Source organism: Atractosteus spatula, chromosome 17 (assembly GCF_055471065.1).
Source record: "Atractosteus spatula isolate fAtrSpa1 chromosome 17, fAtrSpa1.hap1, whole genome shotgun sequence".
NCBI lineage: Eukaryota > Metazoa > Chordata > Actinopteri > Semionotiformes > Lepisosteidae > Atractosteus > Atractosteus spatula.
The window spans coordinates 8,398,425-8,414,194 of record NC_142722.1 but is presented as its reverse complement, the minus strand read 5'-3'; the positions used below and the strand labels follow the sequence as shown (position 1 = coordinate 8,414,194).

Below are 15,770 nucleotides of genomic sequence, written 5' to 3'. Positions count from 1 at the left end.
GGCAGACTTCAACATTTTCTTTATCTTTCTTATCTACTCAAACAGTACACCCATTAGCAGTATAAACACAAACAGGAAATGTTATGAGGGCCAGCTCAGCCCATGGCACACGTCCAGCCTGTGACTCATTGGGTTTTTTTTTTAAATGTGAAACATGGAAATCTGTAGAAAAGTTACCAATCTTTCAGTCAGCTAACTGAGCTATAATTCTATATAGCATAGCCACAAAACAGTACTCTATAATTTTCACTGAGGATTGCGTTATTCAGTTATTTTCCGAAGAAAATTATGATCGTTGCATAATTTCCGGGCTCAACTTCCTGTATTGGGTCTAGAACTTTATGATTTTTAAAGCCATGTAAAATATCTTCTTGATATACAGTATTATCTTGACTGTATACCAGGCAAGTGAATGTACTATATATTAAGAAAGTAACGATAACGTGTTGTAGATATGGTTGTAATTTGCTTTATTGGCACAGGGTTACAGGCTGTCCAAGCCTCTTACAAATTTAGAGAAAATATTCCCTGCCTAAGAATTAATTTAAAGAAAAAAACATACCAGGGCAGCATGCTGCTGCCTCATAACCCTGGTTTTGTGGATTTCATTCCAGCCTTGAAGGTCTGTGGAGTGTGTGTATGTGTTCTCCCCATGTGTGCATGAGTTTTCAACAGGTGCTCAGGTTACCTTCCTGCCCCCAAAGACAGGCTGGTTAGGTTCATTTGGATATTCAAATGTTTCCTTTTTTCTTGAGCCCTGCAGACAGGCAGCACTTTCAAGGGGAGAACGCTCATGGGCTCTCCTTGCTCTGTGCTTCCTGTATCCTACAAACCATCACCGGGATAAGCACATAATTGGTGAAGGAGGGAACAAACAGACCAACACATCTATATTATTAATCAGGCTCACCAAAACATGAAATGTACAACAGCAATACATAACTGTCTTTAATAAATGCATGCTCTTTTTAATCTTCATGCAGAATCTGTGTCAGAGAACAAAGAAAAGGGAAGCCCCAATGTAGTAGAGAAGATGGCAACACCCATCAGCGAGGAGGATGCCGGGGAATATACTTCTCTGAAGGACACAGGTTCCAGTAAACAGTGCCTTGGGGACACGAGTGAAACATCTCTGCTGAAATCTTCTGACAGTGAAGGATCCACCAGTGGCTCAGAATCCATCAGACCCCTGTATGCCAAAATTGCACGGCTATCCAAGCAATCCAAAGATGATGAAGACAGTGGCAGCTCTGATGTCAAAGGCACTGACAAACCTCCATCACCAGAGAGGACCAAGCCTCGTCCACCAGACCCTTCCACGAAGCCCAAAGTGTCATGGATCCACGGCACCTCTGGGTCCAGCCAGACACCAGAAAAAAGTCTAGTATCGCCAAATGCCAAGGAGAAGAAGCAAAGTTCGAGTGAGAACCTTGGGAAAAGTGAGGAGAAGCACAGTGGCAGGGTCAAGGAGAAAGGTAGCAAGCACAAGGAGCAAAGCTCTCCTGATGCCAAAGAAGGGACAAACTCCCCAAACAAGCACAGATCACACAAAACCAGGCCAGGCCAAGAGCAGATGGAACACATTAATGGAGCTGTTCAGAATGCATTAAAGAAGATTGGTAACTTCCACGTTGACAAAAAAGGCAGCGATGCAAAAGAGGAGCCAAAAAGCCCTAGGAAGTCACGTGAAGTGATCCATCCTCACATGAATTCAGAAGCAGCCACTTTGCTGGCTGCACAACTGAAGGAGAAGACTCAAAGCATTAACCGGAGTGAAGGTTTTGCAAAGCAGAATGGCTTGTCCACTCCGCAGGTGCACAGAGAGAAACCCACCCCTCCACAGAAGGCCAAACGCTCAGCAGCTGTGGTCAACCAGAATTCCAGTAAGCCTCTGTTGTCCACGTCTAACAGCTTGCAAAAAATGGTAGCCCCTGTTTCAGAAACTTTGTCGCCTGAGACAAAAACCCTTGAAAAACAGGAGTCTGATAACTTGAGACAAGAGCCAGGAGACCCTACACCAAAGAAGACACCCATCAAAAAACCTCCAAGGAAGAAAGGAAAGGAAGGAACTTTAGACTCCGAATCTAAATCTCACCCGAAGACAGCAATAATGCCACCTCTGACAGTGAAATGAAAAGAGCACAGTTTTAGGAAAACTACCAGGGTTTCAGTTCCTAATGGAAAGGACAACTATTATACCTACCAAAATTAAATAACCAAAGAAAAAAACAGCTGTTCAGTTATTATAAATAAATAGTACGGGAGTGAATTTACTTGCTTTCAAGATTATATGGAATGGACCAAATGTTGCACACAGTACTTCCTGCAGAACAGAAAGGGTTAAACTGCTAATATCAGACTTTGGAGTACTGAAATGCTAAGACAGACTATGGGCCATTCAGTATTATCTGGACTTTATGCAGTTTTTGATGTTGCTCTAGTTGTAAACGTGAAGTGTTTTTAGTATTTTCTGTTATAACAAGCAACATAAGATATTCTGATATTTTCTGAGGATAGTAAAAGAAATTCAGAAAGCAGTCTTTCACTGTTTTTCTGCATCTTATTTTTGTATATGTGTATTTAATATACTCCAGGTGATGCTGGTTTTGAAGTATAGTATTTAATACATAACTAATGTGCAACTAAAGTAGCCAATATTTTGATTCTGAACGGTACTAAAAAGAAAGTACTAAAATGGTGTGTTCAATCTTTATTATAAAGATTGTGTTCCAGTCTCCTAGATACTCTGGGCTTTTGAAAAAGCACAAATTTGCTATCTCAGAAAGTTAGCTATTATTTTGATCCCAAAGTCCTTCAAAGATTCAAACTTAAGAAGTCAACAGCTGTGTTGAAGTAGATTTACTTCATAATGCTAATATCGTTCTTGCCCTCATTGGTATTTAACATTTGTAACTGTTACAAAACACTTACAGGGTGGTTTTTATATTTGTGCTTCAGAAAAAATCCCCATGCTTTTAAAGTAATTGTGAGATTTTACAGGTACAAATCTAAGCAAAACAGCAGTATAGTTTTTAAATGGATTTTACTTACACTCTACAACAGAACATTATTTGAGGGACAATGTAACAATGGCCCTAAGGTACAAGAAACAGCTACAGTTTGCTACGTAATAAGACGTTTGGAAAGTTACAGCTGTTTATGAACAGTTCAAGCTGGAAAATGGAAATACCTTCTCACACTTTCACTTTCCTACACATAAAGCTCCCTGGCTGTCTGCATCTTTTCAAGCACTTGGCGTTTCACATTTAGCATTTCTGGTGTCTTACCTTCATTATGTTCATTCAAGACTAGAGCTTTTTTTTTAATACTTCAGCCTCAGCCCTCCATTGAAAACAAGCATCTCTGCATCCACCATCCCATCTGAGTTTTTCTATAAGGACTCCTAATGTAATCAAGCCTTACAGAAAAACGAAACAACTTTGGCAATGTTGTCCCCCTCCCCTCTCTCTTTTCCTAATCTCACCCACTCTGGTCTCCGACCCCCCCCCCCCCCTTCTACAATTCTGGTCTAGTGTCCAGTGCACTGCACCTATGGCCCCAGCCTATATCGTATACCACCCCCCCCCCCCCCTTTAGTTGGTGTCGAACTGGTCATATATTGGCCCTCAACTCTATCCCGTCCTAAAGATTCCAGTCGAAGACATATCTGATATTCCTTCTCTTTCCCAATATTTAGCTCAGAATACTTTTTAATCTATTCTAACTAGTACTGCTACTAGACACTACTGCTGCCACGTATTCACTGACTTGCATTTTGTCACCTGTGGTATAGAGGCTTCTCACGCACTGTTTCCGAATCTACTCAAACTTACATCATACACGCTTTTTATTCTTTCCATGTTAAACACACATTTTACTACGTTCCAGAGAAGGCACAGTGTAACCAACCTTCTCTTAACTCAGTGTTCAAAATCTGCATCTGGGTTTTAGGAACTTTTTGGAGTGGATGTGACAGCCCTGATCTCTGACTAGTACTGTCTTTTCCTCAGCCAGGCGAGTTAAAGCCAAAGTTAAGCATGCTGTCTCTTTTGACCTGTTGACTCATTTCACCATTATTGGAATTTGACCAAAAACTAAAATGTCACTTTTCAGCATAAAACAATCAACCATGAATTTAAAATAGATCTTTGTTTTCAGAGATTGAAATCACTATCTTTGTCTTGGTGATAAGAAAGGCATTGAAATGCTGATATTGCAGTGTTTGTTGTTAATGTACCTTTCTCCCAAAAAATACCAAAGCATTTACCAATACCAAAGATTCAAAAATACCAACGTAGACCCAGAAATCCACAATCTAAATTATATCATTGTCAAGGTGAAAGACAGAATATTGGTGGACTGTACTGTGGTTGTCTAGTAGTTACATTCGAACCCTGACAGGTTGAGTATTTGAAATTGTTTGCCAACTAAATAATGCCAGTAGTGATATATTCGTGTATATTGGGGTGTGCTGGATATGAAGAGTTTATTTGTTGCGTTTTATTACACCTACTGAAAGCTGTGCTCTGAATGAACTGCTGCATGTTAACATAGCCGGAGTGGAAGGCTCCCAGGTAAATAATGAACCACCGTCCCTGGTGTGGGAATTAGTGTGCGTGCCTCAACAGCTCTTGTCCCCATTTTGTGTTTTGGAGACATAGAAAGAACTGCTACTGGTCCACATTGTAGGTTATGATCTGCACATTATATAAACATGGAAGGATTTTATGTGTGCCAGTGTCAAAGTGAAGCCCCTCTGAATGCCTCCCTCACCTAGATGGTGTCTGTCTACTATTAGATTATTTGACTGACAGTTTTATCCAAAGCAATTTACCCTTGCATGCATTTTCACATCTGGGCATTCTACTGGAACAATATGAGTGAAGAACCTTCCTTTAGGGTACAATAGTATCCCATTACCTGGGATTTGAACCCACAACTCTCTAGCTATGAGTCCAGAGCCTTGACTGTTACACTACCCAGCGTGGCCTAGGACTTGAATTGTGGTGCATGATTAGCTGTTGAATAATTTTCTCTTCAAGTAGAGCTTGGGTACTAAAGACCTGAGGAAAATAATCAGCTCAAGTTATTATGCCCAGGGTTTACCTGATGTCAGACAACAGATGATACAGCTTTTCAGATTAGTTCCGCTAACAGACACTAGCTAGGACAGGGAGTCTTTCAAGTTGAAGGGGCTGAGCTCTTGAGTGTTCTCCACATGAACAAAATGGTTCAGTAAAATGAAATATTTTCATGATGTTAGAAATCTGTTTTTGCCAAGTGTATGTCAGCACCGTACCTGCAGAGAGTGTAAATATACAGGCATTGAGATGCATTTGTCCTGTTCAGGCCTCTTGACTTTCAGACCATTTGAATGCTGGTTTTTCCTACTTGTCATTGTTGTCTTTGTTGTTGTTTAATGGTACAGCTGGTTTCTAAATTACGAGCTTTCATATTTTTCTATTTGTAAAGAAGTCCTTTGTGTTAACAGTATTATTGTAAATGTGCATAAGCAGTGCTTATTAATATGGAATATTTGCTATTTCTTGTTATTTTATTGTTGTCAATGAACTGGCTTTCATATTGTATTGGCTAATTTGCATTTTGGACATTTATTATTGTTTACCACAATGAATTTTCACTGGGGAGTTCCTTAGTCTTGCTCATATATTTTTTCTTGCAATTGTTAAATTTAAGTGATGCAATAGCTACTATATGAGACACAGATCTTGTTTGTAAGTGGTGATAAGCATTTTCTTCAGGTTTCAGAATAGGTCCCTTTTTGACCTAAGAAGTAAATTCCACATAAACCCTTTTCCTCTAAGTCTAACATATCACTACCACCAAGAAACTTTTTTTTATTTCAATTAATGAAACATACAAACATTGGTGCAGCAAAATAACAGACAACATTTAAGAATAATTACCTGTCTTATACTGTAGGTTAAATTCAAGTCTGACTGGCCCAAGCCTGTTTTTTATTAACAGGCCGCATAGTGCTCTAGCAGGGCGTCAAACAAGGTTTTTGGTTTTTGTTTGTCTGTTTTGTTTTTGGTGTGATTTTGTGGTTTGTTTTTTAATTAAATAAAATTTCATACTCATTGAATTTCTCATGACTCACTGTGACAGACTAGGGTGAAAGAGTGGTTTGGGAAAGGAAAAGACAGACTGGGTTCTTTTTGCAAATAAAAATAACTAAGGAATGAAGTCAAGAAATGGTCACCCCTTTACAAAAAGGAATTCCATGTTAAGTAAACATTGTCATCATGTCATGTCATTTGCCAAACTGTTTTATACCATACGGTGCCGTGGGAAGCCGGAGCCTACCCGGCAAGCAACGAGCGCAAGGCAGGGTACACCCCGGACAGGGCACCAGCCCATCGCAGGGCAAGTGCAAGCCAATCATACACGGAGACAATTTGGAGGCCACGGTAAAGGCCGAGGGGGGAAATTTGGCCCCAAAACACCGGGATAACTCCCTACTCTTATCAAGAAATACCCGGGGATCTTTAATGACCACTGAAAGTCAGGACCTCGGTTTAACGTCCCATCCGAAAGATGGCGTCCACTACAGTAGTGTCACTGCCACTATTCTGGGGCATTAGGACCCACACAGACCGCAGCACTTAGTGCAGCAGTTAGTGGGAGCCCCCCACTGGTCCCACTAACACCACTTCCAGTAATAACCATAGATTCCCTGGAGATCTCCCATAGTAAGCATTGTAGTTTGATATATTTTAATGTTAATTTCGTTCACATTGATGTGTGTGATTCTCAGGAGTTGGTTTTGTTGACACATGGCTCCTGCACCAGTCACAAGTTTTGGGGGAAAAATTGTTTTCTTCGTATTGCTATTTTACACTTTCAGGATACTCCTGGCTGCCCTTTCAGAAACAAGACTATCAATTTAACCAGGGGTTGCTGTGCTCAGATCGAACCAGTAAAAGAAACTAGAGCCAGAGACCCACTGCTGGGTTTCACTTCAGGACAAGAGGCCTATTCATGGCCTAACAGTCAGAGCACTGTGCAATGGGCCCTGAAGTTAATGTATCATGTGCTGAATATTTGTACTCTTTAGGGGGAAAAAGGGGGCATAGCAGTAAAAGAAATAGAAAATGTGGATCATGTGGTTACTAATTGAATCCAGACCTTGGAGCATTTCTCTGCTGACATGACGGTCCAATTACTGTTTCTGCACAGACTAAACAAATGAAATGTCCTCTGTAGCTCCTTGCTCAGGCAAATCCCAGATGTGACACAGAGGTCAATGTAACAGACCTATTATAACTCAAAAAGGGTTAAGGATAACAATGTAGAAAGGAATCTTTAAAACTTGATAAATCTGTCCTAAGTGTCAGGTGTTTCTTCGTTCCTTTAAAAGAATCATTATATGATGTTACTTTTTCCTTACAGAATGGAAAATTAAACTGAATATTCCACTGTTTATAGTGGTATACCCTCTTAGTGCAATATGACAGGTTACTATTAAATGTGGTATCTTTTATGTCTAGTCGCCCTAAGAAAAACAACAGAAGAATGTATTTTGCAGAAATATGCACAGTGTGTAAACATTCCCGTTATAGTATGTTTACATTTTATTAACTTTCACTATTCTAACACAGAAATGTTTTCATGGAATTCTACCACCACAAGGACATTTAAGTTTTTAAGAGAATGATATTTTGCCCTTACAGAAACACAAAAGACCACCCTTTGGGAACTCCTATTGAAATGCTGATATCCGAACTGTATTTCACAGAAGTGTCCATATAGCTTATGATATCTCTGAAGCTCCAAGAAGGCCATTTTATTAATTATTAATAACAAACGTACTAATTCGTAATTCAAATCTGTAGGGACCATTTCCTATAATAACAAGGAGAATGAGAGAGAAAAGAGGCATAATGCATTTCCAAGCATGCAACACAAAGAATTGTTCCACTACCAAAGAATTCTTTCAGTGATGTACCAAAAATAATATTAGGACATTTTGTTTTTTTAATTTGTTTGTTGTAACTTTTTAAAAAGAAGTATGCCTCCTCAGCACCTATTTATATGCCTGAACTTGGCCTTTGTATTTCCAGATCAGGTACCACATAGGCTGTCTAAGGAGAATAAGAGTTCAATAGTAGGTCAATATCAAAGCTACAGTCAATTAAAAATAGGTTTTCCACTGCTGGTTGGAACCTTATTAAACAAATGTCAAATGAGAGAAAGAAACAAAGAAACTATACATGACGGCTTCATTTCGTCCAGATATGGTGGTATAATGTTTGCTGAAAAAAATGAAAAAAAGTAACTGAAATTACTTGTTGAGTGCCAAGCTAAACATATCCTGGACCCTGGCCTGTAATCAAGTGCCAGGACTAAGAAACAACTAGGCCCTAAGCCAGCCAGCAACCTAGGCCCAGAAGCCTAATGAGATCTCCCTGTTGCTATGGTAACTTGGAGAGAATGCATTCACATCTGGTAGCTATTTGAGTGCTGAAAAAAAAGAGGAAGAAAGAAATTTATGAGTGGAGAAAAAAAGGCAACTATTTTCTGCAAAGCAAAGCAGAATCAAAGCCAAAGTAATTTAACACTTGAGAAGGAGATGAAAAATATTAATTTTTTGAAGCATGTATCATGATGACAAAAATATTTTTATTTTTCTTCATTATGCAAGAGTATCCACTCACCATATAATCACTATATAAAACTTCAGTAAGATGACAACTTATAGAAGATCTTAATTTGGAGTAAAAATGAAGTATGTGGGGTAAATTTAGAGGGGAAAACATAGGATGAACTGAATAAAAAGAACAGTGTCACTGCACAGCTTACCTACATATACTTCATTTCTCACACATTTGAACAGAGATGAAGAATAATCTCCCTCCTTTCATACACTGACAACAAGTACTACTTTTAGATTAGTTTTGACTGTGGTAATTGTTAGATTAACCCAGGAACCTTCTGGTTTAAAAGGTCAGGTCCTGGCATAATTTGTAAGTGACTCAACCAAGATCATTTTCCATTTGAATTTAAAAGGCACAGGGAGATCAAAACTACTTTTTAGGAATCCCTGGGATTCATTACAGACACAGCATGAGAAATAAAAACCGTTTAGATTATAATAAGGACTAATTCAATGAGCACTTTAACTTCCGGGTCAAGATCATTTCCTCCCATAAAAAGGTAAAAGTGAAGCTGAATTTGATTTCTGTCCATGATTCCACATTGATAAATATAATCCAATATTAAGTAAACATAATTCAAGAATTATGTCAACCCTTTGCTCCTTATTTCATTTGTATTTTTGCTATTAGAATGATAACAAATTAGAATTATTGTAATCCCTGGTCACATAAAAATGACTAATCTGCAATTTATTGCCTTGGCCCTTGTGTTTATTAGAGAACCAGAACATTTTTATATTTCACATGAAAGTGTTTTTTTAAGAAGCTAAACAATGTGCAGTGTAGAGTTTTAATATTGGACTGTTTTTTAGACTGACACATATGGTTTGGATAACTAAATAAATATACAGTATAACGGGGCTTCTGTATTGGAATTTTCCCTTGAAGGATAGTAGCTGAAAGCCAAAACAGTTATAAAGATAGCTCTGGGTGTGAGTCAAATCTATAGGTTATCTAATGCTAATTCCTAGTGATCTTTTGCAGCTGTAACTAATAGAGATCTCCCTGTATTATGTAGTAGTTACAGCTACCTGTAGCTACCTTATTTAAAGTGATTTGACCATGATATTTATTTAATATCTTCTCAGAGCAGCAGTAGTAATTTTTTGGAATCACTTTTACATTTAGTGCTACTTTTGTTCATTTTTATTAAATTCTTTTTTATCTGATTGCTCTGACATCATCTCTACTTCACCACCAAAAAGTCAAAGAATAGGATCTGCTGTGTTTGTAACATACAGTACACACTGAGGTGATGACTTAGCTAAACAGTCCATTCACATATTTTCCCAGAGGCTTATCATTGACTGCAAAGAATTAAGTAGTAACAAGGTTAGTTCCATACTGAAAAGCAGAAAGAAGAAACAATGTTTGGCTGTGGAGAAAAGAAAAAAAAACTGGTCAAGTAGCAAATTTCCCCATTAATTAGCACACCACAAGAAAATATGAACATAAAAATACCTTTAAAATCTTGATCTAACAAAAAGCTTAATAAATCTGTAATGTTTTCTTGGCATGATATTTCTGTCTTTGCCCAAACTCCGATGCACATTGAAGCCATTTCCTGACTCAAACATTTTTAATTGCAAACTGTAGTGCAGTTTCAGGGAGCTCCACCCAACTTGCTATACATATGTCGATGTCTTGCTTTTGTGTCCTCAACTTATCATATCAGCTGCAAATTCTATTGCTTTCTCTGTGTTTGGAACTCTTTTCCCAACAATCCACTTCATTTTTGAATGAGTAGTATAAAATACCATCTTAGAGCTATTGCGAAACTTTTTCTTTTTCCCCCACAGTAGCTTCTCAAGTCATTACAAAGAACTGACTCCCCCCCCAATCATATCTAGGCTCATTCCACATATGGTATTACTTGTGTTGTAATTACAGTTCTAAAGTACACACAATTGTGATATGTAAAAATTCAAATACAAAACATTGTTAGTTAAGGCATATTTCCCAAGATGATGGTCAATGCAACATACAGTAATTGTCCTTGCCATACTGCATGATAATATGGAAATAATGGAAGAAAAAGTATAATTTAAAGATCCAATTGTGAAGTATATTTGTTCGTTTTGAAAAGTTGACGGCATCTTTTTTCTTCTTCTTATGATCTTTTTTTGGGCTTTGGAATGTTAAACTTCTACAGTGTGTCATTGTGGACTGAAGAAGTCTGAATTCAATAGATAGAAGAGTGTGCAGGATTTTGTCCACAACTACAGTATAAATTGCAATTATATTTTCCCCCTTGTCAGCACAAATTCTATGAGAGTTTATTAAGGAGGATTTCTGCTTAATGGAAAACAGGTCACAGCTCTCTCAGCAGAGGAAACTCTGTGGTTCAAGGTTTTAGTTTTCACATACAGTACTCAAAACGCACACAGTGGACTTCTCGATATGCACTACATAGTCAGAGTGTTGCTGTTAATAAGGGCAGAAGACTATAGAAAACTCTTTTCTCTTAAACATGGTAGCTTTACAAACCAAACATCAAAATGTGACAGAGATTAATTTTAAGGCCTACTTCCCCTGACATGAAGCACTGCTTTTTCTGTTTAAAAACATACATGGAAAATTAAAGTATGATCCTAGATTTGATTGGGGAAAATAGTTGAAGCAATGAGAGGAATCAAGATTTTGTATTAGCAGTGCTGTCAGAAAGAGATAATCTGGCAATCTCCATCAATCTGGTTTTCTAGTTTCTAAGTACAGTATGTGTAGTCTAATCATCAGTACCATTACAATTGGGGAAATCAATCATACTTAATTATTTACTGAGTGCTGTTTTGTTCACTGAAATCATATTTTGCAGCTTATAACATGTTTATTTCTGTGTGGAGCAAAACTTCAAAATCTTTTGATGGTGTAAAACCTACAATGTTAATGATAGAAGTAGCCTATGTAAGGAGATAATTTGAAATGTGAAAAATACCATTCACACCCATATCTGCATTTGACGTGTCAGTAACTCTTCCCAGATGTGATGACATAGCTATTAAAAATGCAGAACTCTTCCCACACAGATGCTATAAAAGACATGACACATGACAGTAGGAACTGTGCAACCTAGAATGACAACAAGCATATCTGCGACACAGAAAAGAAACAGATTGAAACCATTAAAGCAAATATGCAATCCTGTCTTAAATTAACTTTGGCAGATTGGAGAGGAGAGCTGGAGTGGCAGTCTCATGGCATATATTGTAACCACAAAGTACCCTGATGTGGTTAACTCCTGAACATTGATAGATTTTGGAGATTTTTAAATAGTCATCCACTGTGATGTAACTGTGGTAACATTTTTGTTAATGCACAACTCATAAACATTGGAATTAAAGGAAAGTAATGCTCCATTTTAAACAAGCCCTAAAAATCTTTTTTTGCTATTGCCAGAAACAATACTCAATGATCTACTGTATTACTTATTAAGTCATTCAGCTTTTGTTATACTGATTATACAAAAGTAATCGGCCAAATAATCTTAAATATGCTGAGGAGGTAATTTCCCTCAGCATACAAACCCACAGAACGATTTTTAAAATTAATTTCAGGTTACAGTACATTTTACAGAGTCATGGTAAAATGTAACAGCGTGAAAATAATACATTGGAGTATGTATTGCTTTCCTCCAAGTGAATGTTTAAATATGTCTTCTTTCTAGACTTGGTGCCACCGAGTGTCAGACATGGGTTTGCCTGTATTTCATTTTGAGATTTCCTGCCTTAGACTGGTTTGGTGGTTTGCCTGTTTTATTTTAAAGGGTTACATTATGATTTGTCACTGACAAAACACCAAACAGCCCACTATTGTGGAACAAAGCTACATTCAGCAAATAAATTAGCCATATACAGTGCAAGACTGTGGAACTAGAGATATTATGTTTGTTAAGGTGTATCTAAAAAACTCTGATTGCAGTGAATGCCCGGTCCAACAAATTGTAAAATTGTTTATTTATAGTATTTTGAAAAGGGAGACAACTAGATACAGCAGTTCTTCCTAGCTTAACTTCATCAACACGTACTGTACTGTGACAACTAGGTTTACAGGGGAATTATCAGACAGCAGTGTCATTTCAATGGCAGACCAATTTGTCCATAAAGAATCAGAAAAATGTTTATGTAATGGAGAAATGGAAAGAAAAACACAAGGGAAAAACAGTCCTAAATGCTTCATGAAACTTATTATATCACAATCACTGTTATCCTGTATTTCTGCTCTGTGGAGAGGATCATGAATATTTTGTTTTCTTCCACTCTAAAGAACAGAATTCGTATGGATTGGAGATCCATATCCAAAATCCTGATGATTTTTCATAAACCTGATACATTGCAGCACATTTGACACAGAATTCAGAAAAGCGGGGGATTCAAATAAAATCAAATTCAAATAAATCTTTTTTTAAATTATTAATTTTATCAAAAAGTACTTTGTATTTTTTAAGTTCTTATTTAAAAAAATATTTAAGAAAAATTCTACCTTGATACCCAAAGGCTAGGGCTACTTCCAAGCAGAGGAAGAGATATTGCATCATGGAAAATGCACTGAATGAAATGAAAATAGAATCGCTCTTGAAGTTGTCTGGAGTTAGTAGTCCGTTATTTACACAAACTGTCAGCCTTCATATCAATCTGCAGTCTTTGTTTAGAGTCTCACAAATGTCTAGAATTGACAAACTTTCAAATCATATGTTTTAGTTTTTAGAAATCAGGACAAAAACACTTAACTCTGCCTTAACAGCCTGTTGTTGGAAGATGATGCTTAGCCAAAACTTCATATTACAAAATATATCATTGAAACATTACTGTTGACACTTAAGAATAAAAGTGCTTACAAATATCCTATTATAAATCATAATTTTGGTGGTTATTATTTAGTTTGTATTTTTAAAGCTAGTTTATTTCTATTGACTTTTCTTTTAAGGTTCAGTCCCAGTCTATTTTGATAAACACACGAAACAGAACTGGTTTTCAGTTATCCAGATATTGAATATAGTGCTGGCAAAACTACAGTGCTGAATTGAATACAGCTCTGGTTGTTTTAAAATGTAATTAAATGTGATGGGTTGCTCTGTGTGTAGAGAATTGTATTCCTTTTACTTCAGAGCATTACATACTACATTACTGGAGTGGTACAGTATGTTGTGCATTTTCAAAAATCTTTGATATTGTCATTATTTCCCTTACCCTCCTCACAAACCATTTCCCGATACTGTGTGGGTTTGTTGGTTGACAGGAATTGTTCATTATAAATTTTAATTGTAAATATAGAAAATGACAAGGAGAAAATCTCTGAAACAGAAAACTTTGTTCCAAGTTATTCAAGATTTTAGAACTTGTTTAAACTAATATTAATGACCCAAATAAAGACCTATTGTTCGTTTTTCTGCTTATGTATTGTCTATGGCAATTGATTGATGTCCTCCTGGCAGAAATCAGTTTGTGTAGGCTGTGAGACCATTCACTTCTATTCACTAGTAACACCTATACAGAAAGTGTACAGGTATGTCACTAGTCTTTGGTACCATTCTATTTCCAGGGAACAAGAGATTTGTGCGAACAACACATTCAGTTCCTTTAAGCTACTGGCTTTCACATTTTATTCCCACCCATCATAATTACGAACAAGTTAACTCATGGACAAAAATGCAATTTCTTACACAAGCAGAAGTTTATAACTACAGTGCTTGGTGACACAATGTAATTCAAGAGCCCCTATTAAAAACAAAGCTTCAATGTGGCTGTTTCAGGAAAGTGCTTTCTCAGCAAAGTGATTGCTTATTTAAAAGTAAATAGTGCCTGACTACTATAGTGCCTGCTTCTGGTAGTCTGGTGGTTTCTGTTGGCGGATTCAGCTATAACATAGCCTGCATTGTTCAGGCTTTATAGAATTTGCCAAATATTTAGGTTTTAATTCATTTTCTTATTATAGGTCTCTTAAAAGCATGAGCTAAAACCTTTCTAAACCAAGAAATGGCAAGAAAAATTATGGGGGAATTCAGATATTTTTTGTTAAAACATGTTAGCACAGCTTTTGTAAAACTTAAAAATATATCGTATTTACTCATAAATAAAACCTATATACCCACATTCTATATATACATTTATAGCCAGCAGCTATAGCATCCTGCAACTCACAAATGGCAACCCACTGAAGCTAAAGAAGTGTGAGCCTGGTCAGTACCCGGATGGGAGACCTCCTGGAAAAGCTAAGGCTGCTGCTGGAAGAGGTGTTAGTGGGACCAGTAGGGAGAGCTCACAATGAGATCTGTGTGGGTCCTAATGCCCCAGTATAGTGAGGGTGACGCTATACTGTAAAAAGGCGCTGTCCTTCAGATGAGATGTAAAACCAAGGTCCTGACTCTCTGTGGACATTAAAAACTCCTCAGCATTTCTTAAAAAGTGTAGGTCTGTTACCACCACAACCTGGCCAAGTTTCCCAATGGGCTTTACCAATCACGGCCACCTACTAATCACCATGTATCAATTGGCTTCATTACTTTCCTCTCCTCCCCACCACTAGCTGGTGTGTGGTGAGTGTACTGGTGCACCTTTGCTGTCATTGGGTTTACACATTGGTGGAGGGGAGTCCCCATTACCTGTAAAATGCTTTGAGTGGAGTGTCCAGAAAAGCACTATATATAGGCATAAGTAGTAGTAATAATAATAATAATAATAATAATGTGTGCCAATCCACATCTTGGAGTCTTCCTTTCCCAAAACAAAATGAAAACCCATGACTCAAAATACCATTCAGCAAGTAATAGGTTGCTGATTTTGTAAAGGGTTTTAATTGGACAAAATCATGGATAGGAGTCTTTGTAAAAGATCAATCCATGCTGAGCTGGGAATATTTTATATGGCACACAGTATTCAATAGAAAGGGCATCATTTTCCATTTTCTGGGAACATTTACCGTATATCCACACGGGAGAGTCCTAGATTCACTTTCCTGAAACCTTTCCCTGGCTGTTCAGTTGCCACTAGAAGACTTAATTAAAAACAACAACGTTTTTAATGAGGTTCAATTAGCCATAAAAATTATTTCCAGACAGTAGAGATCAAAAGAACAACCTTCATTTGTAAAGCAGCA

The 15,770-nt window shown here is 37.3% G+C and overlaps 1 protein-coding gene across 1 annotated transcript in view; it reads left to right on the top strand.

Moving 5' to 3' along the window:
- Positions 1-6,100, top strand: part of scarf2 (scavenger receptor class F, member 2) — a 29,766-nt gene extending 23,666 nt beyond the window's left edge. The window contains exon 11 of the mRNA XM_088935731.1: positions 984-6,100. Within this exon, the coding sequence (XP_088791857.1) occupies positions 984-2,134 (1,151 nt within the window). The 3' untranslated portion in view covers positions 2,135-6,100. The remainder of the gene's footprint in view (positions 1-983) is intronic.
- Positions 6,101-15,770: the final 9,670 nt, after the last annotated feature.